Source organism: Chiloscyllium plagiosum, unplaced genomic scaffold (assembly GCF_037043375.1).
Source record: "Chiloscyllium plagiosum isolate Xiang-an unplaced genomic scaffold, Cpla_swu_hap1 HiC_scaffold_18, whole genome shotgun sequence".
NCBI classification, from domain to species: domain Eukaryota; kingdom Metazoa; phylum Chordata; class Chondrichthyes; order Orectolobiformes; family Hemiscylliidae; genus Chiloscyllium; species Chiloscyllium plagiosum.
In genome coordinates, this window is record NW_028270156.1 from 2,849,364 (window position 1) to 2,873,432 (window position 24,069).

The 24,069-nt window shown below is 44.3% G+C and overlaps 1 protein-coding gene across 1 annotated transcript in view; it reads right to left on the minus strand.

Moving 5' to 3' along the window:
• fadd (Fas (tnfrsf6)-associated via death domain) overlaps positions 1-24,069 on the minus strand; it is an 80,910-nt gene that overhangs the window by 17,581 nt on the left and 39,260 nt on the right. Inside the window, exon 3 of the mRNA XM_087996244.1 lies at positions 23,477-23,570. Coding sequence (XP_087852370.1) covers positions 23,514-23,570 — 57 coding nt within the window. The 3' untranslated portion in view covers positions 23,477-23,513. The remainder of the gene's footprint in view (positions 1-23,476; positions 23,571-24,069) is intronic.

The window sequence follows — 24,069 nt, forward strand, 5'->3', positions numbered from 1 at the left end:
AGTTGCCACCCAGGTTGAGAGGGGTGTTAAGAAGGCATATGGTGCGTTAGCTTTCATTGGTAGAGGGATTGAGTTTCGGAACTATGAGGTCATGCTGCAGCTGTACAAAATTCTGGTGTGGCCGCACTTGGAGGATTGCATACAGTTCTGGTCACAGCATCATAGGAAGGATATGAAAGTTTTGGAAAGTGTTCAGAGGAGATCTACTCGGATGTTGCCTGGTATGGAGGGAAGGTCTTACGAGGAAAGGTTGAGGGACTTGAGGCTGTTTTCATTGGAGAGAAAGTTGAGAGGTGACTTAATTGAGACATCTAAGATAATCAGAGAGTTAGATAGGGTGGACAGTGAAAGACTTTTTCCTCGGTTGGTGATGGCTAGCACAGTGGGGGGACAGCTTTAAATTGGGGGGTGATAGATATAGGACAGATGTCAGAGGTAGTTTCTTTACTCAGAGAGTAGTAGGGGTGTGGAATTCACTGCCTACAACAGTAGTAGACTCACCAACTTTACGGGCATTTAAATGATCATTGGATAGGCATATGGATGATAAAGGAATAGTGTAGGATAGGTGGGTTTCAGATTGGTTCCACTGGTCAGCGCAACATTGAGGGCAACTGTAATGTTCTGTGTTCTATGACCTGGTGTACAGGTGACACCTGACCTGCAACAATGGGATTGATCCTTAATTACTCCCTGAAATGGCACAAAGCTTAATGGTGATTCGGGAGGGGAACAGATTACCTTGTTAGTGATGCCAACATCTCATGAAAGGATAAAGAGAATAATTCTTCTGCACAGAAATTCCTGAGTCTTTGAAACTCTTTTCCTTAAATGTCAATGGGAAGCAGACTCTTTGAATATTTTGAAGATTGAGGTGAAAAGGATATGATAAAGAAGGGGCTGAAGGGTTACTGGGGGGTAGTTGGGAATGTAGAGTATTCACACCAGTCATGATCTTATTGAATGGCACAGGAGGCTCCAGGCGCCAAAAGTCCTATTCCTGGTCAATGTCTGTGCATTTACTAACAAATTGATGAAATCTTTATTACTATTCACAGAAACCTAGAAACCTAGAAAACTAGAGAATGATATCCTGCTTTATTGACAGAAGTTGGCCATTTGCCCACCTCACAAGATTTTCGACATCTGTCTGTGCTAATTTGATTCATTCTGTTGTACAGTTTGAAGCTCCAGTTCTGATGGATTTTGTTTTATTCAACATGGGCCTTATTGGTTGGTCCAACATTTCTTGTCTAACCCTATCTGCCTTTGAGAAAGGGCTGGTTGATATCATTTCACCATTGGTGGCCATGCTTTCAGATGGCTGAGCCCTAATCTCTGGAATTCCCTCCCTAAATGTCCACCTCTCTCTTCTTCTTGACTCTTCTCTCTATCCCTTTTCCACCCTTGCTCTCTCTCCCACCCCTCCACCTCATTCCTCCCCCTCCTCCCTCTCTCTGTTGTCTCTGTCCCTCGCCTGCTCCACCTCTCACCCCATCCCTACACCTCTTTTCCCCACATCACTGCCCCCCCTCACCCTCACCCACTCTCTCTTCTCCTTTAGGCGATGCTGTTGCCTGTGAAATACTTTATATAGACACAGTTTATTACTCAAAACCATGTTTCCAGGTGTCATTACTGTATGAGGGCAACAAAAGATTGTGGTTCAAACTTAGTTTTATTAAAACACTCATAAGTCAAAGAAAAACTCTTATACAACAATTAGGTTACCTTTTCCCCGAACTAGGCTGACTATCTGATAAACACACACATTACCCATTCTGGTGAACGTGACTGAGCTGTTGATTAAATTCACTGATCTCCATTGATGGGTAAACTCAGGGTCGTCTTGATACAGAGATGGATAAAGATTGGAGAATGCTACTATTGCATCTTTGTTTAAGAAGGGTTGTAAGGAGCAACCGGGGAAAGTTACTAAATGAATATTTTGCGTTAGTTTGTACTGTGGAGAAAGAAATGGAATCTAGAGAATGCAGAGAAATAAACTTTGATATTTTAAAAACAGTTCACAATACAGAAGAGGAAGTTCGGGAGGTCTTAAAGAATATGAAGGTGGATAAATCTCTGGGACCTGATTTAATATATCCCAGAACATTGTGGGAAGTAAGGGAGGAAATTGCGAAGGCCCATTGCAGCAATATTTGCATCCTCTATAAGTACAGGTGAGGTGCCTCCTGATTGGAGAATGCTACTATTGCATCTTTGTTTAAGAAGGGTTGTAAGGAGCAACCGGGGAACTATAGACCTGTGAGTCTGACTTTGGTTGTGGGTAAATTGTTGGAGGTGATTATAAAAGATAGGATTTATGGGACAATTAGATTAGATTACAGTGTGGAAACAGGCCCTTCGGCCCAACAAGTCCACACCGCCCAAGCGCAACCCACCCATACCCCTAACCTAACACTACGGGCAATTTAGCATGGCCAATTCACCTGACCTGCACATCTTTGGACTGTGGGAGGAAACCCACGCAGACACAGGGAGAACGTGCAAACTCCACACAGTCAGTCGCCTGAGGCGGGAATTGAACCCGGGTCTCTGGTGCTGTGAGGCAGCAGTGCTAACCACTGTGCCACCGTGCCGCCCTTAGAATTAGAAAGGCAAAAACTGATTAAGGATAGTCAGGGCGGTTTTGTGCAAGGAAAATCATGTTTCACAAACTTGATTGAGCTTTTTGAGGAAGTTACGAAAAATATTGATGATGGTAGAGCAGTAGACGTTGTTAATTTGGATTTTAGTAAAATCCTTTGACAAGGTTCTGCATGGTAGACTAATTAGTAAAGTTAGGTCACACGGGATTCAAGGTGCGCTTGTCAATTGGATACATGTTGGCTTAACAGCAGGAGACAGAGATTAACGGTGGAGAGTTGCTTTTCAGACTGGAGGCCTGTGATCAGTGGTGTTCCACAGGAATCAATTCTGGGTCCTGTTTTGCTTGTCATTTATGATTTGGGTCACAGTATAAAAGTCATGGTTAGTAAGTTTGTGGACGACACCATAATTGGTGGCATTGTAGACAGTGAAGAAGGTATTCAAGATTACCAAGGGATCTTGATGAAATAGGTAAATGGGCTAAAAATGGCAAATTGAGTTCAATCTGGATAAATGTGAGGTATTGCATTTTGATACAACAAACAAGGGAGGGTTTATACAATTAATGGTAAGAGTTGGGTAGTGTTGTAAAACAGAGGGTCCTAGGGGTGCAGATATATAATTCTTTGAAATTTGCATCACACATAGGCAGAATGGTTAAAAAGGTGTTTGGCATGCTTGCCTTCATTGCTCAGTCCTTTGAGCAAATGATTGGGACGTCATGTTGAGGTTGTACAGGACATTGGTGAGGCCTTTTCTGGAGTACTGTGTCCAGTTCTGGTCACCCTGTTATAGGTAGGTTTTACCAAACTGTAGAGAGTTCAGCAGAGATTTACCAAGATGTTGCTGGGTGTGGAAGGGTTTGAGTTATAAAGAAAGGCTGGTTGGCTGGGAATTTTTTAACTGGAGTGTAGAAGATTGAGAGGTGATCTAACAGAAGTTTATTCGATAATGAGGGATATAGATACAGTTAATGGTAGTTGAGTTTTCCCTAGGATGGGGTATTTCAGGACTGGGGGGCACATTTTTAAGGTGAGAGGAGAGAAATTTTAAAAAGACATAACAGGCAATCTTTTGACAAAGAGACGCTCTGGGCACAAGAGGTGAGCTACTGTGCATTACATGCAGCTTGTATCCGAGGCAGAGCTGGTGGAATTTGACCCGATGCTAAAAGCCCCAGGTAGAGCTACAAAAATAAAAGAACCGGCCTATGTCCCTGGACTCAGAGGGAGAGGGATGTGCTGATTGCAACAGAGTCAGCCAGCTGGACCTCGTAGAATAGGAGTTCCCTGATTGACAGATATAAACAAGAGTGTCGCTGTCACCCCGGGCGGGTACCGGGGCAGGCTGTCCTAGAGGTGGTCGAAAGGTGTGTCAGGGCGGACCGAGAACTGGAAGGAGCATGGGGTGGACCGAGAGTCGGAAGGTGGGTAGGGGCAGGGGCTTGCTGGGTCTGTATTGTCTGCACTCTTTTATGTAACTGGATTGTCTTATGTACAAATGTCATTGTTGCTGTCTCTTTATATTTTTATATGTGAAACTGGGATTTGAGGTTTGTCCTCATCTGTGTAAACTGGTTGAACGGTAGGGTTTGGGGCCTGGCTTTGCTGCTCCTCTCCCTTGTAAAATTGCTGTCTCTTGTGTACAGCTGTAAATGTTTTTTGTAAACTGTTTTGTAATTTGTTTAACAAAATAAAAAAAAAATAAACAAGAGTGTCAGGAGTTCTGTTCACTCTGAGAGCTGGCTCTGAGGGAGCTGGACTAGTGTCAGGGACTTTCCCCATGTAAATAAAGGGGGACTTGGCCTCTGTGGAGTTATTTCAGTTAGGGTGAGGTTTGAAAAATGCACTGTGTGAATGCAACTGTTTCTTATGATTTAACATGGATCCGAGTTTCGCAAGAGCTCTTACTGAAATGATTTTCTGATTGGTCACTCTTATTTAACACATTTCTCACTTGCTTTCCCTTGCTCTTGGTTCAGTCATGGGAAAGTAAACTAAAATTCTCAGATTGCCCCCAATCACTACACCAGTCTGGTTGTTATGACGTTATAGTTTGTGGACTATTAATCTTGATGTCCATCTACTGACTAAATAACTGGGGCTTTCATTGGAAAGAAAATACTTTGAAATGTGTCAGAACACTTTTTTTTAAAATGGTTGCACAGGTCACCTGACCTCTAAGAGTGGCACAGTGGCTCAGTGGTTAGCACTGCTGCCTTACAGTGCCACGGATCCTGGTTCGATTCCCACCTCGGGCAACTGTCTGTGAGGAGTTTCCTCCCACAATCCAAAAGATGTGCAGGTCACGTGAATTGGCCATGCTACACTGCCGATTGTGTTAGATGCATTAGTCAGGGGTAAATATGGGGTAGGGGAATGGGTCTGGGTGAGTTACTCTTCGGAGGGTCGGTGTGGACTTGTTGGGCCAAAGGGCCTGTTTCCATACTGTAGGGAATCTAATCTAAAGAGCAGCCTAGTCTTGGATGTGATTCAGATATCTAGGCAGTTCTCTTGCAGAATCTCACACTTTCTATTGATTAAACTTTCTGGGGAACAGAAAAACAAAGACATTAAACTACAGACATCTCTGTCACAGAAACTACCAGAGACAAAGCAAATCAAAACGGTGCTGAGGACTCTTCTACTTGTTGTATCTTGGTATCTTTGACAATGAAGAAGGGCTCATGCCCGAAACGTCGATTCTCCTGCTCCTTGGATGCTGCCTGACCTGCTGCGCTTTTCCAGCAATACATTTTTCAGCTCTGATCTCCAGCATCTGCAGTCCTCACTTTCTCCTAAGAGTTATCATTACCAAGGGTTGACTCCACTGTGTGCCAATAGCCAGCTGTCACACGAGATAGAGCCCGCCATGTGAAAAGCTTTGATTAGAAACTTGCTTTTTACAGACAAGGAGCAACATCAAGAAGGTCTCCAGAATGGAATAACAACAGCCTTTTTTTAAAAGTCAGACTGTTTGGTTGAGATAAATTGGAACACATGACAGAAATGAAGATTCTTTTCTTAAAATACACAAAACCACCACAGCACTGAGTCTGGTAAATGAAGAATTGTAACTTAGAGGCTGATTCCAGCTGACATCAGTTACAGAACTTCAAAACCACTAAAGGAACATTGGAACATATTTTTTCTGATGGAATTTACCCTTATCCCAACACCAAATGCCTGACTGATAACCTGATCTGTTCGACGTTACTCTGTATACATGTCATAAGATTTTTAGAATAGGTTTTACCTATGCAATAAGTGTTATGCTTCACTTGAGTAAGTTTACAATAAAACTAACGCTCTATTTATATCACCTAGGCGAAAGTGAGTACTGCAGATGCTGGAGATTGGAGCCAAGAGTGTGGTGCTGATAAAGCATAGCGGGTCAGGCAGCATCAGAGGCCATACCTGATGAAGGGCTTTTGCCCAAAACATCAATTTTCCTGCTCCTCGGATACTGCCTGACCTGCTGTGCTTTGCCAGCACCACACTCTTGGACCTTATTTATATTAACTCACTGAAACATAGGAAAATAGCAGCAGGAGTAGACCAATCAGCCCATTGGACCTTCCCAACCATTGTAACTCATGGCTGATTGTCTGCCTTGATGACCTATCACCGACAATATCTGATGTCATTGGTAGCTAAAATCTATTCATCTCTGTTTCTAACTTACTTACTGACAGGGATGTACACATGGTCAAGTACATAATAAAGTGGAGAATACACATTAAAAAAAATCAAACTTTGTTATAATCAATCTTAGGAGCGAAAAGAAAGAAATGTATTTACATGACTAAAGACAAGATACTGTAGACGGTGGAGATCTGAACCTAATACAGAGAATGCTGGAGAAATTCAGGACATTTGGGCAGCATCTGTGGAGAGAAAAACAGAGCTAATTATTTTATTTATTTCAGGAAAGCATTTGATAAGGTTCCCCTTGGGAGGCTATTGCAGAAAATACGGAGGGATGGGATTGAGGGTGATTTAGCAGTTTGGATCAGAAATTGGCTCGCTGTAAGAAGACAGAGGGTTTGGTGGTGGTGGATGATGTGAAATGTTCATCCAGGAGTTCAGTTACTAGTAGGGTACCATAAGGATTTGTTTTGGGGCCACTGCTATTTGTCATTTTTAAAAATGACCTGGATGAGGGTGTAGAAGGGTGGGTTAGTAAATTTGTGGATGACACTAAAGTCGGTGGAGTTGTGGATAGTGATAAAGGATGTTGTAGGTTCACAGGGACATAGATAAGCTGCTGGGCAAATGGAGTTTAATGAGGAAAAGTGTGAGGTGATTCACTTTGGAAGGAGTAACAGGAATACAGAATACTGGGCTAATGGTGAGATTCTTGGTAGTGTAGATGAGCAGAGAGATCTCAGTGTCCATGTGCTTAGATCCCTGAAAGTTGCCACCCAGGTTGATGGGTTGTTAAGAAGGCATGAGGTGTGTTAGCTTTTATTGGTAGAGGGATTGAGTTTTGGAGCCATGAGGTCATGTTGCAGCTGTACAAAACTCTGGTGTGACTGCACTTGGAGTATTGCGTACAGTTCTGGTCACCGCATTACAAGAAGGATGTAGAAGCTTTCGAAAAGATTCAGAGGAGACTTATTAGGATGTTGCCTGGTATGGTGGGAAGGTCTTATGAGGAAAGGCTGAGGGACTTGAGGCTGTTTTTGTGTGAGAGAAGAAGTTAAGAGGTGGTGTAATAGAAACATACAAGATAGGGTGGACAGTGATAGCCTTTTTCCTCAGATGGTGATGGCTAGCATGAGGGGACATAGCTTTAAATTGAGGGATGATAGATATAGGACAGATATCAGAGGTAGTTTCTTTACTCAGAGAGTAGTCAGGGTGTGGAATGCCCTTCCTGCAACAGTAGTAGACCCATCAACTTTAAGACCATTTAAATGGTCATTGAATAAACAGATGGATGAAAATAGAATAGCATAGGTTAGATGGGCTTCAGATTGGTTCCACAAGTCGGCGCAACATCAAGGGCCGAAGGGCCTGTACTGTGTTGTAATGTTCTATGCTCTAACATTTTGAGTCTAGTCTGACACTTCAGACTTCATTATCCAACTCTCTGGACCTGGTTGTTGTGTTATACTTTAATATTTAAATTAGCTCAGATTTGAATTCTTGCCTAGTGTGTATTCCTTTTTGCTAATCTTTCCAATGCTATTGCCTTGTCACTTTATATTTTGGTTATATTAGTGTGATTTTATGTGAGTTTTTGTTATTAGGACCACCATTGTGCTGTGACTCTGGCAGTCATACTGCTTCTGATGATAGGCTGGTATTTTAGCTTTGGAGAGAAAGTGAGGTCTGCAGATGGTGGAGATCAGAGCTGAAAATGTGTTGCTGGAAAAGTGCAGCAGGTCAGGCAGCATCCAGGAAACAGGAGAATTGACGTTTCAGGCATAAGCCCTGCTTCAGGAATGAGGAAAGTTTGTCCAGCAGGCTAAGATAAAAGGTAGGGAGGAGGGACTTGGGGGAGGGGTGTCGGAAATGTGATAGGTGGAAAGAGGTCAAGGTGAGGGTTATAGGTCAGACTGGGGTGGGGGCGGAGAGGTCAGGAAGAAGATTGCAGGTTAGGAAGGCGGTGCTGAATTCGATGGATTTGACTGAGACAAGGTGGGGGGAGGGGAAATGAGGAAACTGGTGAAATCCGAGTTTATCCCTTGTGGTTGGAGGGTTCCTAGGCGGAAGATGAGGCGCTCTTCCTCCAACCGTCGTGTTGTTGTGGTCTGGCGATGAAGGAGTCCAAAGACCTGCATATCCTTGGTGGAGTGGGAGGGGGAGATGAAGTGTTGAGCCACAGGGTGGTTGGGTTGGTTGGTCCAGGTGTCCCAGAGGTGTTCTCTGAAACGTTCCGCGAGTAGGCGGCCTGTCTCCCAATATAGAGGAGGCCACATCGGGTGCAGAGGATGCAATAGATGATGTGTGTGGAGGTGCAGGTGAATCTGTGGCAGATATGGAAGTTTCCTTTGGGGCCTTGGAGGGAGGTGAGGGGGGAGGTGTGGGCGCAAGTCTTGCACCTCCTGCGGTTGCAGGGGAAGGTGCCGGGAGTGGAGGTTGGGTTGGTGGGGGGTGTGGATCTGACGAGGGTGTCATGGAGGGAGTGGTCTTTACGGAATGCTGATAGGGGAGGGGAGGGAAATATATTCTTGGTGGTGGGGTCCGTTTGGAGGTGGCGGAAATGACGGCGGATGATGCGCTGTACATGGAGGTTGGTGGGGTGGTAGGTGAGGACCAGTGGGGTTCTGTCCTGATGGCGTTTGGAGGGGCGGGGCTCAAGGGCGGAGGAGCGGGAAGTGGAAGAGATGCGGTGGAGGGCATCGTCGACCACATCGGAGGGGAAATTGCAGTCCTTGAAGAAGGAGGCCATCTGGGTTGTTTGTTTTTGGAACTGGTCCTCCTGGGAGCAGATGCGGCAGAGACGAAGGAATTGGGAGAATGGGATGGCGTTTTTACAGGGGGCAGGGTGGGAAGAGGTGTAGTCCAGGTAGCTGTGGGAGTCGGTCGGTTTGTAGTAGATGTCCGTGTTGATTCAGTCGCCTGAGATAGAAATAGAAAGGTCGAGGAAGGGGAGGGAGGAATCTGAGACTGTCCAGGTGAATTTGAGGTCGGGGTGGAAGATGTTGGTGAAGTGGATGAACTGTTCAATCTCCTCGTGGGAGCACAAGGCGGCGCCGATACAGTCATCGATGTAGCGGAGGAAAAGGTGGGGGGTGGGGCCATATAGTTGCGGAAGATGGACTGTTCCACATATCCTATGAAGAGGCAGGCATAGCTGGGGCCCATGCGGGTGCCCATGGCTACTCCTTTCGTTTGGAGGAAGTGGGAGGATTGGAAAGAGAAGTTGTTCAGGGTGAGGACCAGTTCAGTCAGTCGAAGGAGGGTGTCAGTGGAAGGGTACTGGTTGGAACGGCGGGAAAGAAAGAAGCGGAGGGCTTTGAGTCCTTCGTGATGGGGGATGGAGGTGTACAGGGACTGGATGTCCATGGTGAAAATAAGGCGTTGGGGACCGGGGAAGCGAAAATCATGGAGCAGGTGGAGGGCATGGGTGGTGTCCCGAACGTAGGTGGGGAGTTCTTGGACTAAGGGGGACAGGACCGTGTCAGGGTATGCGGAGATGGTCAAGGGGGCAGTAGGACCATGACCCCACCCCCCACCACCAAACGATCATCTCCCAGACCATCCATAACCTCATCACCTCAGGGGATCTCCCATCCACCGCCTCCAACCTCATAGTCCCACAACCCCGCACCGCCCGCTTCTACCTCCTGCCCAATATCCACAAACCTGACTGCCCCGGCCGACCCATTGTCTCCGCCTGCTCCTGCCCCACCGAACTCATCTCCGCATACCTCGATACGGTCCTGTCCCCCTTAGTCCAAGAACTCCCCACCTACGTTCGGGACACCACCCATGCCCTCCACCTGCTCCATGATTTTCGCTTCCCCGGTCCCCAACGCCTTATTTTCACCATGGCCATCCAGTCCCTGTACACCTCCATCCCCCATCACTTGCGGAGCGTTTCAGAGAACAACTCTGGGACACCCGGACCAACCAACCCAACCACCCTGTGGCTCAACACTTCAACTCCCCCTCCCACTCCACCAAGGATATGCAGGTCTTTGGACTCCTCCATTGTCAGACCACAACAAAACGACGGTTGGAGGAAGAGTGCCTCATCTTCCGCCTAGGAACCCTCCAACCACAAGGGATGAACTCAGATTTCACCAGTTTCCTCATTTCCCCTCCCCCCCACCTTGTCTCAGTCAAATCCATCGAATTCAGCACCGCCTTCCTAACCTGCAATCTTCTTCCTGACCTCTCCGCCCCCACCCCAGTCTGACCTATCACCCTCACCTTGACCTCTTTCCACCTATCACATTTCCGACGCCCCTCCCCCAAGTCCCTCCCCCCTACCTTTTATCTTAGCCTGCTGGACAAACTTTCCTCATTCCTGAAGAAGGGCTTATGCCCGAAACGTCGATTCTCCTGTTCCCTGGATGCTGCCTGACCTGCTGCGCTTTTCCAGCAACACATTTTCAGCATTTTAGCTTTGGAATCATACTTGATGATCTCATGTCTTTTTCTCTGTAAGCTACAAACGTGTGGTCCTGACCATCTCCCCTCGTGGCTCCTTTGCTGCCTTTTCCCTTTCAGGCTGTGCTTTCTGTGCCACTAAACACCTTATATCACTGTAATAGCGACACCATCCATCCTTAGTCAACCAGTCTCAAATGCCCCAGGCCGCTTCTATGTCTAACATTCAGGAATCAGTTGATGCGAGTGGTGGGGTGGAGGATTTAGATTAGATTCCCTACACCAAAAAGTAACCCACCCAGACCCATTTCCCTCTGACTAATGCACCTAACACTATGAGCCATTTAGCATGGCCAATTCACCCTAACCTGCACATCTTTGGACTGTGGGAGGAAACCAGAGCACCTGGGTGGGGAGAGAAATAAAAATGAATAATACTGATCTCATATCTACAATCTTGTAGTTTGAGGCACTGTTTGATGCAATGGAACTGTGACCGGCAACACAATTCTGTCCAGACTGCAGTCTGTGTTGTTTTAAATGGAGTGCCAGTTTAGGTACAGTTTTTCATCGAATTCTTCAGAATATGATACCTCACTGATGTGAATAAATTCTTCTGAGCTGGAATGTATTGGCTTGAACCCAAATCCTTTGCTGCCTCCTTTCCACACCCTGTGACCTGGTTGATTGGTAAGATATTAATGGGAGGAAAATATTTATAAAATAAAAATGAAAATAGTGAACGCACCATGCTCCAGCACAGAATGGATGAAATTATGTTTCCTCCGCCCTTTCCACCCATTCCTGCCTCCTCTCCCCCACACCTTTTATGTCTGAATTTGCTGGTTGTGTTTCAGATGTTTGGTTTCTACAGCTGGCCTTCTCATACTTTACCCTATTCAAGGCACAAAGATCATCATGACTCCTTGATGAGACCTGCATAAAGTCAAAGGGCAGAGCAGAATTGGAGAGTGGGGGGAGCTGAGTGGCCTGTGAAGAGGGTGGGGGGACTCTCTGCTATAGTGGGATCTCCATAATAACTCAGTCTGGAGACATAGCTGCTCCCAGACACATGACCCCAGAGTTTCAGCTTGTGAGCCCCACAGTAGCCTGAGCACTTTAGCTCTATGCTCAATAACATTGTGTTTATAATGTTTACCCAGTGATTCAGTCTGCATGCTCACAGCGTCACAATGGGATTACCTTAGCTCCATTATCTGCAGCTGAATCTTATGTGATCAGCATGTGACCAGGCAGGAAATATCCTTTCCTCTAATACCTTCTTGTGCCAGTCATTAAACTCCACTCTGTTATGTGAAACGCTCCTTGTGTTCAGCAACAACAGAAGAGTACATGGGGAACACATCAATTTTCATCTGTTCGGAGGGAGAGCTGAAGCTGCAGAGTTTGATTTCCTCAGCTGAAAGTCATTGAGTGTTTCTGACTAAAATATTCCAAACTATGCTGTGGATTACATCCAAGAAAATATTTCATAGACAGATGTTAATAGAGTATCATGGCTCAGAAATGATTGAAATTTCAATACCCATCAGAATTCAAAAGACCTAACCTGCAAAAGCAACAACACAGCCTGGATATTGAATCATTTGTAATGGTGCTTTTAGTAGCGTCAATGATCTAAAAGAAACGTGGCACGAAGAAACAGGATTAGGCCAATAGCAGAGCCTGGGAAAGGTGGGTGAACATGTTGTTAACCATGGTGGCTGTGATTTCTATCCCTGGCCCTGATATGTCCCTCACAAAGCACTTCACAGTGAATAAAACACTTAAAATGTAGACATTGTTGTAATGTTCAAAAAATGGCAACCAATTTGCACACAACATCAATGTGACAATGATTGAGTAAACTAATTTGTGATGTCTGTCCAAAATGTATCCATTTGATTCTCTGGACGGTGGATCAGTGGTTAGCACTGCTGCCTCACAGCACCAGGGTCCTGGGTTCAATTCCAGTCTCAGGTGACTGTCTATGTGGAGTTTGCACATTCTCCCCGTATCTGTGTGGGTTTCCTCCGTGTGCTCTGGTTTCCTCCCACAGTCCAAAGATGTGCAGGTCAGGTGAATTGGCCATGCTAAATTACCCGTAATGTTAGGTGTATTAGTCAGGGGTAAATATAGGGTAGGGGAATGGGTCTGACTAGGTTACTCTTTGGAGGGGCAGTGTGGACTTGTTGGGTTGAAAGGCCTGTTTCCATACTGTAGAGAATCTAATCTAATCTTTACATTAGTTAGGCACAGGTTCCCTGACTATTTCAACATCATCCATTTGTTATAAAAGTTAATGAAAGTCATGCGGAAAGTCAGGAGGCATGGGATAGTGGGAAGTTTGGCCAGTTGGGATAGAGAACTGGCTAACCAATCGAAGTCAGAGAGTGGTGGTAGATGGTAAATATTCAGCCTGGAGCCCAGTTACAAGTGGAGTTCCGCAGGGATCAGTTCTGGGTCCTCTGCTGTTTGTAATTTTTATTAATGACTTGGAAGAGGGAGTCGAAGGGTGGGTCAGTAAATTTGCAGACTATACAAAGATTGGTGGAGTTGTGGATAGTGAGGAGGGCTGTTGTCGGCTGCAAAGGGACTTAGATATGATGCAGAGCTGGGCTGAGGAGTGGCAGATGGAGTTCAACCCTGTCAAGTGTGTGGCTGTCCATTTTGGAAGGACAAATAAGAATGCGGAATACAGAGTTAACGGTGGGGTTCTTAGTGAGGTGGAGGAGCAGAGGGATCTTGGGGTCTATGTTCATAGATCTTTGAAAGTTGCCACTCAGGTGGACAGAGTTTGTAAGAAGGCCTATGGTGTATTAGCGTTCATTAGCAGAGGGATTGAATTCAAGAGTCGTGAGGTGATGTTGCAGCTGTACAGGACCTTGGTAAGGCCACATTTGGAGTACTGTGTGCAGTTCTGGTCGCCTCATTTTAGGAAAGATGTGGAAGCTTTGGAGAGGGTGCAGAGGAGATTTACCAGGATGTTGCCTGGAATGGAGAATAGGTCGTACGAGGATAGGTTGAGAGTGCTAGGCCTTTTCTCATTGGAATGGAGAAGGATGAGGGGTGACTTGATAGAGGTTTATAAGATGATCAGGGGAATAGATAGAGTAGACAGACAGAGACTTTTTCCCTGGGTGCAACAGACTGTTACAAGGGGACATAAATTTAAGGTGAAGGGTGGAAGGTATAGGGGGGATGTCAGGGGTAGGTTCTTTACCCAGAGAGTGGTAGGGGCATGGAATGCGCTGCCTGTGGGAGTGGCAGAGTCAGAATCATTGGTGACCTTTAAGCGGCAATTGGATAGGTACATGGATAGGTGCTTAAGCTAGGACAAATGTTCGGCACAACATCGTGGGCCAAAGGGCCTGTTCTGTGCTGTATTGTTCTATGTTCTATGTTCTATAATACTTGTTATTAGAATCATAGGGTCTTAGAGACTTACAGCATAGAACAGGCCCTTCAGCCCACTGTATCTATGCCAAACATCAATCACAAAACTACACTAATCTCATTTATCTGTACTTGATCCATAGCCAATTAAACCCTGGCATTTTAAGTGCTTGTTCAGATGCTTCTTAAATGTTACAAGATTACTTGCCTCCACTACCCACTTGTGAGAGGTAATTTCGGTTTAAACTTTAAGATGTGCCTGGACCACAGACTGATCTATAATAAAAGACAAAACTTTTGTTTCTTTTCTAACAACCATTTTATATACTCAAAAGTAGAGTAGTTTAAATTGTGCAGAATGCTGACAATTTGTGAGCGATAGTAAAAACAAGCAGGCTCTTGATTAATGAAGCCATTCACACAGCAGGGAAGGATGAGTCCTTGACTGATAAGACTCCAGGATGGGGGAACGACTTGAGACATCTGTTTCAGATTAAAGCCTTTGACTGATAAGACTACAGGGTGAGAAAAACAACAAACTTTGGAGACTCTGGAGCCTTTTGTTGTAGACTTTGTGATAAAAATAATGATGTTTTTAAGAATGTGAACCTTATGGCTTGTTGGAGCCAAGGAGAGGAGGGACTTGTGCTATATATAATGGAGACTTTGTAAGCCTCAGTGCGCCTTTTTTTTAAGGGTGCCCGACTCTGCAGACTTGACTTGTTAATAAAACTTTGTTTTCCTGAATTTGTCTAGAGCGATTATTGAGAAGCGATTTTCGTTTCTAACACCACTCAAGCTGGATTTTTAGAAACATAGCATCCCAATTGGACAGAATCATGCGTCGCTCTAAGTTTAATTTGTATTTCTATCTTGCTTGTGGAAATGAGGAGACACAGTTTCAGTTTCATTTGTGAGATCTGTGAGTGGTATTGGTTTATTGGAATGTGGTCAGGGCCCGTAGCATTTGTAGTATCCAGTGCCTCCAACCGTTTCTCGATGTCACACGGAGTGAATGGAGTTGGCTGAAGACTGGTATCTGTGGTGCTGGGGACCACTGGGGGGGTTGAGATGGATCATTCACTTGGTACTTCTGGCCGAAGATTGCTGCAAATGTTTCAGCTTTACAAATTTTGGAATGATGTGATAAAGTAACCAAAGTAAGAAAAGTAAGTTTTTCATTGACATGGAACCATGACTGTGTGTCTTTCGAATCTGGGATGGAGAGCTGCTTTCTTTTGGTGAAAAGTGTGGTGTTGAATTTCAATGAGAGGCATGCACTCCCTCGTGAGGAGTGGAGTGGAGCTAAGCATCAAAATCAACTTGATCACAAAAGCAAAGCACTGCAAAAGCCAGAAATCCGAAGGTGAAAACAGAAAACACCCATCAGGTCTGGCAGCAAGGGCTGAGAGAGAATCAGAATTTTCATGCCGTGAACTTTCATCAGGAGTGGGAAAAATTATCAATGTAAGAGCAAATGAAAAGCCAGAAAGGGAGGGAAACTAATGAAGGAAAGGTATGTGATTGGTTGGATAAAAGTAAAGATTATGTGACAGTGGTATCATGAGGGCCAAGTTAGTGGTAAAGGCGCAAGCAAAGAAATGGAAGGATGAGTCTAAATGAAGTGTGAATGGCAGGATCCTGAAAGGATCTAAGAATGAATACTGATCCTGGGTGCACTGGAAGGGGTGGACCCGACAGAGTGCTGAAAGGTGAGGGAGAGGTAAGTAGTGGAAGAAATGGCAGACAATGACTGTTGGATATGAAGACTTGCAGGATGTAGGTAAGGAGACGTGAATCCTGTCCTGGTTCAGTGTGGGAGCAAAAGCCACAGGATTGAAACTCGGTGAAGTGAAATGTAGGTGATATCGGGCTCTTCAAGCCATTGTTTGCATTAACAGAGATTTAGTGTGACTGTCTTCTTTCAGTTTTTCCAACCGAGTGTGAGCCAAAGATCAGGCTTGTCAGGGTGTAATGAGCATTGCTCTAAATACATCGTACAGACATTCAAAAATACTTCCGGTACGGCATTAATAATGAGATTTGTGCAGAGATATAAACAGAAATTGCTGGAAAGGCTCAGCAGGTCTGGCAGCTCTGTGGAGAGAAATCAGAGTTAACGTTTCAGGTTAAGTGACCCTTCCACAGAATAGGGAGATTCCTGCAGGACTTTGTACAACTGCTGATTGAAAACAAGACAATAATTTGAGTGGATATTTGCAAAACTCTAAAGCAACAACACAAGTTTTCTCACACACTTTCATTTGATAAACTGGTACTATTTGTTATCTACTGCATGCAGTCCTAATAAGACTTAAAGATGTAGGAGTGGAACAGGCCATTCAGCCCATTTAGTCCACTCTGCTATTCAATGAGATCCTGGCTGATCTGATAATCGTTGTTGAAACTTTATTGCTGGAATAGCACAGCAGGTCAGGCAGCATCCAGGGAACAGGAGATTCGACGTTTCGGGCACAGGCCCTTCTTCAGGAATCCTGAAGAAGGGCCTGTGCCCGAAACGTCGAATCTCCTGTTCCCTGGATGCTGCCTGACCTGCTGTGCTGTTCCAGCAATAAAGTTTCAACTTTGATCTCCAGCATCTGCAGACCTCACTTTCTCCTCCTGATCTGATAATCCTCAACCTCACTTTCCTGCCTTTTCCCCATAACCCTCAATTCCCTTCACGACTAAACATCAGTCTGTTTCAGCCTTGGATATACTGAATGTCCGAGCCTTGACAGCCCTCTGTGGTAAAGAATTCCACAGACTCACCACCCTCTGACAAAAGAAATTCCTCCTCATTTTTGTCTTAAATTTTATAGAGTAGAATCATAGAATCTCTACAGTGTAGATCAGGCCATTCAATCCATTGAGTCCACACCAACCCTCCAAAGAGCATCCAATCCAGACCCAAACCCGTATCCTTGTAACCCTGTATTTCCCATGGCTAATCCACATAGCCTGCACATCACTGGATGCTATGGGCAATTTCCCAGGCCAATCCACCCAACCTGTACATATTAGACTGTGGAAGGAAACCAGAGCGCTCAGAGGAAACCCATGCAGGCACGGGGAAAACGTGCAAACTCCACACAGACAGTCACCTGAGGGTAGAATTGAACCAGTTTCCTGGTGCTGTGAGGGAGCAGTGTTAACCACTGAACCACCATACCTCCTACTATGTGACACATTACTCTGAGATTCTTGTCATAAGGCACTCTCTCCATACCCATTATCAACCAAATGAACCTTCACTGAATTGTTTCGAATGCCAGAATATTTTTCCTCAGATAAAGGGCCTAAAACTGTTCAGTGTGTTCCATTTGTGGTCTGACTAGTGCCTTGTATAGTTTCAGCAAAACTTCCCAACTTTTATATTCCATTTCCTTTGAAATCATAGCCAACGGTTTGTTTGCCTTCCCTAATACCCACTGAACTTGGACGCTGGTTCAGATTCTGCAGCATGGGAACAGCTGGTGAAATCTTTTACTGTAATTTGAAAGTAACAGCTCATTACGTTCGAGGAGCGCAGGATTGTGGTTTCGACAGGAACCTGAGCACCTCACACACACTGGGTTGAGGCACACTTTCCATTTATTACTTTCTGCCTTGTGGCTGCTACATGTTAAAAGGATTTTCCTTCTCAACAAACCTAAACAGAAATTAACATTTTTTTCTTTTATTTTCTGCTGCTGTTTTCAGAAACGGTCTCATCATCGAAGCTGATGAAGCTCCTGCTCCCAGTTTTGAGAAGTCAAAGTCTTTTAAAAATGCTATTGTTACTAGGCTGAGGAAGGAATAAGACAAACTTGGTTTAGGGTTGCTCGGAAACAGTAGTGGCACTCAGACGTCTGTGAATTGAAGCAAGCTGTGCAGTATTTATTTAGCTGCAGTATATTTCCCAATGTAGCCCCCAGGCAAATGACAAATGCTGTCCCTCTCGATATTCTCAGCCTCTGACCTCCCCTGTTTCGCTCCTTATGTTGAATAATGTTTTTATAGCTCAGGACGGGGGGGAGGGGGGGTGGTGTTGGAACTCAACTCCTCCTGAAGGACAAAGATGACATTCCCATGTATTCTACAGAAGGGAAAAAGTGTGTTTCAGTGCTAATACATCCTAACCAACCCCTCCACCTCTCCACTCATTAATTTGCATCCTTTTGTAAATAATTTCATCCAGTTTGAATAACATTAAAATACATATTCTGCTTTTAAGACCCTCATGAGTAACACAATTGTACACAAAAGCAAAAAAAAATGGTCCTGGCTTTTGCTAATCTTCTGGGTTACAAATGGGGCATATAAAAGGGATAATGAAAATGCAGAATCTTCCATGTGCAATCCAGGACAGAGCGTAGCATGATGATGTACAGATCAGTTGGGCCCAGCCCTACATATGCTCATCACCAACCCGACCTCCTCATTCCCTCTCCCAGACTAACATTGGGGTCACAGGAGAGAAGGCCGGAGGGACCAGGAGCTGTCTCTGGAGAAGTCACTGAGACACCAGCTCAATATAATGGGTCTTCTCATGCACCCTAACCATTCTTCACTTGGGTGGGCACCAAGCTTTACTCTGCCATTTCGTACAATCTTGTGCTTCAACTCAGTAAGATGGAAATCTGTGCCAATATCTCCCAACAGTTGGAAGGTGTAAGTTATAAAAGGAGATAAAATTGGTGGCACTTGCACACTTGGGGCACGATGCAGCTAGTTACTGGGCAGTGAGTTTGTTGGGATGTTGTAGGGTGTCTCCTGCTAAATGATGAGAAAAGACAGAAGATGCATTCAAAGTGAAGTTGGATAAACACATGAGGGAGAAAGCATTATATGGAGTATGCAGATCAGATTAGATGAAAACATAGAAACATCCAAAATTGGAGCAGGAGTAGGCTTGCTCTACCATTCAATATGATCATAACTGCACATCCAACTCAGCCCCTGTTCCCACTTTCTCCCCTATACTCTTTAATCCCTTTAGTCTTAAGAACTGTGTTTAACTTCTTTTCAAAAACATTCAATGTGCTAGAGAATTCCACAAGCTCACCACTCCCTGGGTGAAGAATATCTTCTCATCTCAGTCTTAAATAGCTTACCCTGCATTCTTAGCTGTGAGCTCTAATCCTGCACTTCCTGAATATCAAGACCATTCTTCCTGCATTTATCTTATCTAGTCTCATTAGAATTTAATAAGTTTCTATGAGATCTCCCTTCACTTTCCTAAACTCCTGTGAATATAGTCCTTTCCAGTCCATTCTCTCTTCATATGTCTTGTCATTCCAGGAATCAGATGAAGATGGGTAGGAAGAGCCTTGTGTGTGGAATAGACACCAATGTGGATCAGTCAGGCTGAAAAGCCTGTTTCTGTGCTGTAAACTCTATATACAGTTAGATCACTCAGGTAACAGCACCTCGGCAATGCTTCCTAGTCAATGTGAAATTAATTTGTAAATATGGTCCCTGACTTATCCAGGTCAGGATGAACATTGTAAGAACAAATGAAATTTGAAGCAGCATATTCATTATAACACAGCTCAGGAAGTTGCTTGTTGTGTTGTAAAGCTCAGCTGTAAATGCTGTCAAACTATAGTTAATTACCAACAGTTTTCCTTCATGCATATCTGTTAATGACTAGCCTGGAGCCAATTTAAAACAGAGGATCTAAAGTTCATCTAAAACATTTTGATCTTCATATAGAAAGGATGAGGATCATGCTCTGTCACAGGTTGTTAGATTGTACAGTCTTGACCAGGCAGAATGAATCAGCATAAAGCCCCTGAGGTAACCTGACATCTCCCAACAACAGATCAGTTAATTTAGAAACAGCGGATGTAGACCTTTCAATGAAAATTTGATCTGGATGTCTTACACTGTAAAAGAAATTAGGATTTAATTCAAACTGTCAGACTCAATGGAGTGAAATACTTTGCAGTGTCGCTGTCCTGGAAAACTGCTAATGACCAGGAGTAGGCCACTCAGTCACAGAGACATAGAGCTGTACAGCACAGAAACAGACCCTTCGGTCCAACCTGTCCATGCTGACCAGATATCCCAACCCAATCTAATCCCACCTGCCGGCCCATATCCCTCCAAACCCTTCCTATTCACATACCCATCCAAATGCATTTTAAATGCTGTAATTGTACCAGCCTCCACCACCTCCTCTGGGAGTTTATTTCATACATGCACCATTCTCTGCCTGAAAAAGTTACCCCTTAGGTCACTTTTAAATCTTTCCCCTATCACCCTCTAAGCCCTCTATTTCTGGACTCCCCACCCCAGGGAAAAGATCTTGTCTATTTACCCTATCCACGTCCCTCATTATTTTATAAACTTCGATAAGGTCACCCCTCAGCTTCAGATGCTCCAGGGAAAATAGCCCCAGTCTATTCAATCTCTCCCTGTAGCTCAAATCCTCCAACCCTGGCAAAATTCTTGTAAATCTTTTCTGAACCCTTTCAAGTTTCACAACATCTTTCCAACAGGAGGGAGACCAGAATTGCACACGATATTCCAAAAGTGGCCTAATCAATATCCTGTACATCTGCAACACGACCTCCGAACTCCTATACTCAATCCTCTGACCATTAAAGGAAAGCATATTAAATGTCTTCTTCACTATCCTATCTGCCTGAGACTCCACTTTTAAGGAACTATGCACCTGCATTCCAAGGTCTCTTTGTCCAAGGTCCCTCCAGCCTGCTCCACCACACAGTAAGATCATGACCATTCTGATTGCTCCATGTTCCTACCTACCCTTGCTAACTTTTCAACAAGCTTTGCTTGTCAAGAATATCTCGACTTCTGTCTTAAAAATATTCAAAGTCTCATCACCCATTGTGAGAAAGAGTTCTCTTCATCTCTGTTTTACATCAGTAACCCTTGTTTTTAATCTGTGCTCCTAAATTTAGATGCTCCCACAAGAGGAAACATTTTTTCCACATCTTCCCCATCAAGGCTGAGATAGATAAATTCTTGATCAATGCAAGTATGAACTGTTACAGAGAAACTGCAAGTAAGTGGCTAAAAGGATGGTTAGGTCAGCCATGATCCTACTGAATGGCGGAACAGGCTTGAGGGGCCAAATAGCCTACTCCTGTTCCTATTTCTTATCGTTTTAAAAAATCTGCTCTCAGTTCCACTCTCAGTTGCTCCAGTATTCCTGTGGCTGGGCTCCCAATTCTGCACAAACTTCAACTCATCTAAATCTCTGTAGCCAATATCCGCCCACAGATCTATCATTCTTACCTAACCCAAAACTGACAGGCAGGAAATTCCAGCTACCAATGAACCCCATACTTTGAACTGACTCTTTGTGTCATTAAATCCAATCTCTTTGTGTCATTAAATCCAATCTCTTTGATCCAATATTTGGTCACAGCCTCTAACCTCTTCACTGACATCAGTTTTCCCTCACATCTCGGTAAAGCTCCTTTTGAGTTTCTGGTCTTCAAGGAAATTGTGGAAGATTTTGCATCATTGCATTGATCTCCAGAAAGCCATTACACCATTCAGATAGCTATAGGATATCACAACACACAATGCTTCAGCATAAGAGGTATCCATCTTACTCTCTGTATATCCTTTTGGCTGGCAGTTGATCTATTAGCAAGCAGCCAGCTGGCCAGTCAGTCTACTATGTTCATAATTTAATAGTAATTTAACTTAGCATATAACTCAATCTGTATAGTAAATCTGACATGTCATACTGGTGTGCATGGTTAGTTGTTAATGAACTTCTAGATATCCGTGTGAATACAAACTGACTCTTTGTGGTATAGGTTATGTAAACTAATACATAAGAATCAATAAAAAGTACTTCATGCTGGTAGCAAATGGTCACACTGTGATGGAAGGTATTGGCAGCATTGTGGACGGTGAATGGTTAACTGATATCATTATTAGTCAAAAACACAGGTAATGTCTGGGGACCTGGGTTCAATCCTGCCACAGCAAATGGTGGAATTTAAATTTGCCAAAAGTCTGGAATTAAGTGTCTAATGATGACCATGAATCCATTGCTGATTATCAGGAAAAGCCCATTTGGATAAGTAATGTCTTTTAGACAAAGAAACCAGTGTCCTTACCTGGTCTGGTCCACATGTGACTCCAGACTGACAGCAATGTGGGTGATTCTTATCTGCCTCTGGGCAATTCGGGATGGGTAATAAATGCTGGCCTGCCAATGATGCTCACATCCTGTTAGTGAATTTTAAAAAATGATAGGAACAAGGATCTGGCAGTATGCTTTGGGAATGTTGGGGAGAGGAGGTAGTTTCTTGTGGAGCAGTGGTAATTTCAAGACAGGAGACCATGGTTCAAGTCACACTGCGTCCAAAGTGCAGAATATCATCAAAGAATCCCAACAGTGTGAAAGTCGGCCATTCTGTCCATCAAGTCTACACCAATCCTCCAAAGACCATCCCACCCAGGCCACCCGCAAACTGGAAAAGGAACACCTCATCTTCCCACCTCAGGAGCCTACAACCACACGGCATGAACATTGAATTCACCAATTTCTAAATCTCTCCTTCCCCCACCTCGTCCTAGATCCAACCCACCTACTCAATTGCGCCCTCTTGACGCTGCCCATCTTCCTTCTCACCTAGCTGCTCCACACTTCCCACCGACCGAACACCATCACCTCCTACCTTTGCCCACCTAAACCATCCCAACTGTCTTTCCCCTACCCCTACCCGCCCCCATTTATTTCTCAGCCCTTTTCCCCCTCCCAAGTCCTGAAGAAGGATCCTGCCTGAAATGTTGAGTCACTTGCTCCTCAAATGCTGCCTGACCTGTTCTGATTTTCCAGCGTCATGCTTTATCAATCCCCACATCCCACCGAAGACCACACCCCTACCCTATCCCTGTGACCCTGCATTTCCCATGTTTAATCCACTTAGCCTGCAGATCTCTGGACACAACGGGCAATTTAGCATAGCCAAACCATCTAACTTGCAAACCTTTGGAATGTGGGAGGAAACTGGAGCACCTGGAGGAAATCGGTGCAGATACCAGGAAACTCCATACAGACAGTTGACTGAGATGGCATTTGAACCAAGGACCCTGGGCACTGTGAAGCAGCCGTGCTGACCACTGGGCTACCGTGCTGTCCCTCCTCATGTGTGAGCATGTTGCTTAAAAATATCGAAAAAGTGGGATTTGAAGAGGTATATATTGTCTAGTGGTAATGCCCCTACCTTTCAGTCAGGAGGTATAGGTTCAAGTTCCATTTGCTATAGAGGTGAGTAATAACATCTGTGAACAGGTTGATTAGGAAAATAAAAAGTTGGATTTTTGAAAGTTGTTAAAGGACAGTTCTGATGTACTCTGGTGATCCTAAAATGAAATACAGAAAGAAAACACCAAGGAAGCCATTCTTAATATTTAAAAAGGCTTACCTGTGTCCAAGGACTGGTTAATTTCACCATTTTGTTTTCATGAAGTCACTCTTCTTAGGCATAGGAACTGTTCCCTATAGGAACAGGCCTGCAACTATGCAAGAAGACAAGAAAACAAAATAAAAAGAGATATCAACAAAGATAAGAGAAGCTTTACACAGTAACACAGGTTCTTTTTATTTTGGTTAATTAAAAGAGCACAATGAAGCATGGCAATGATAGAAAGCAAATATCTCACTATGATTGGATTCCAGTGATTCTTCCAAGACAGAATAGTTTAGGATTGAAACCTTTATGTTACAATTGAGAAAGCTCAATTCACCTAACCTGCACATTTTTGGAGTGTGGGAGGAAACTGGAGGAAACCCACACAGACACAGGGAGAATGTGCAAACATTACTCAGACAGTTGCCTGAGGTGGGAATATGAACCCAGGTCTCTGGCACTGTGAGGCAGCAATGCTAACCACTGTGCCACCGTGCTGCCCAAATTTGTGTAACAAACTTAAATTCTGTTCGTGAAGAACATTTGCAGCTTACTGGGAATATGTCACAGTGACTAACTGCCACAGTAAATAACTAATAATAAAATGA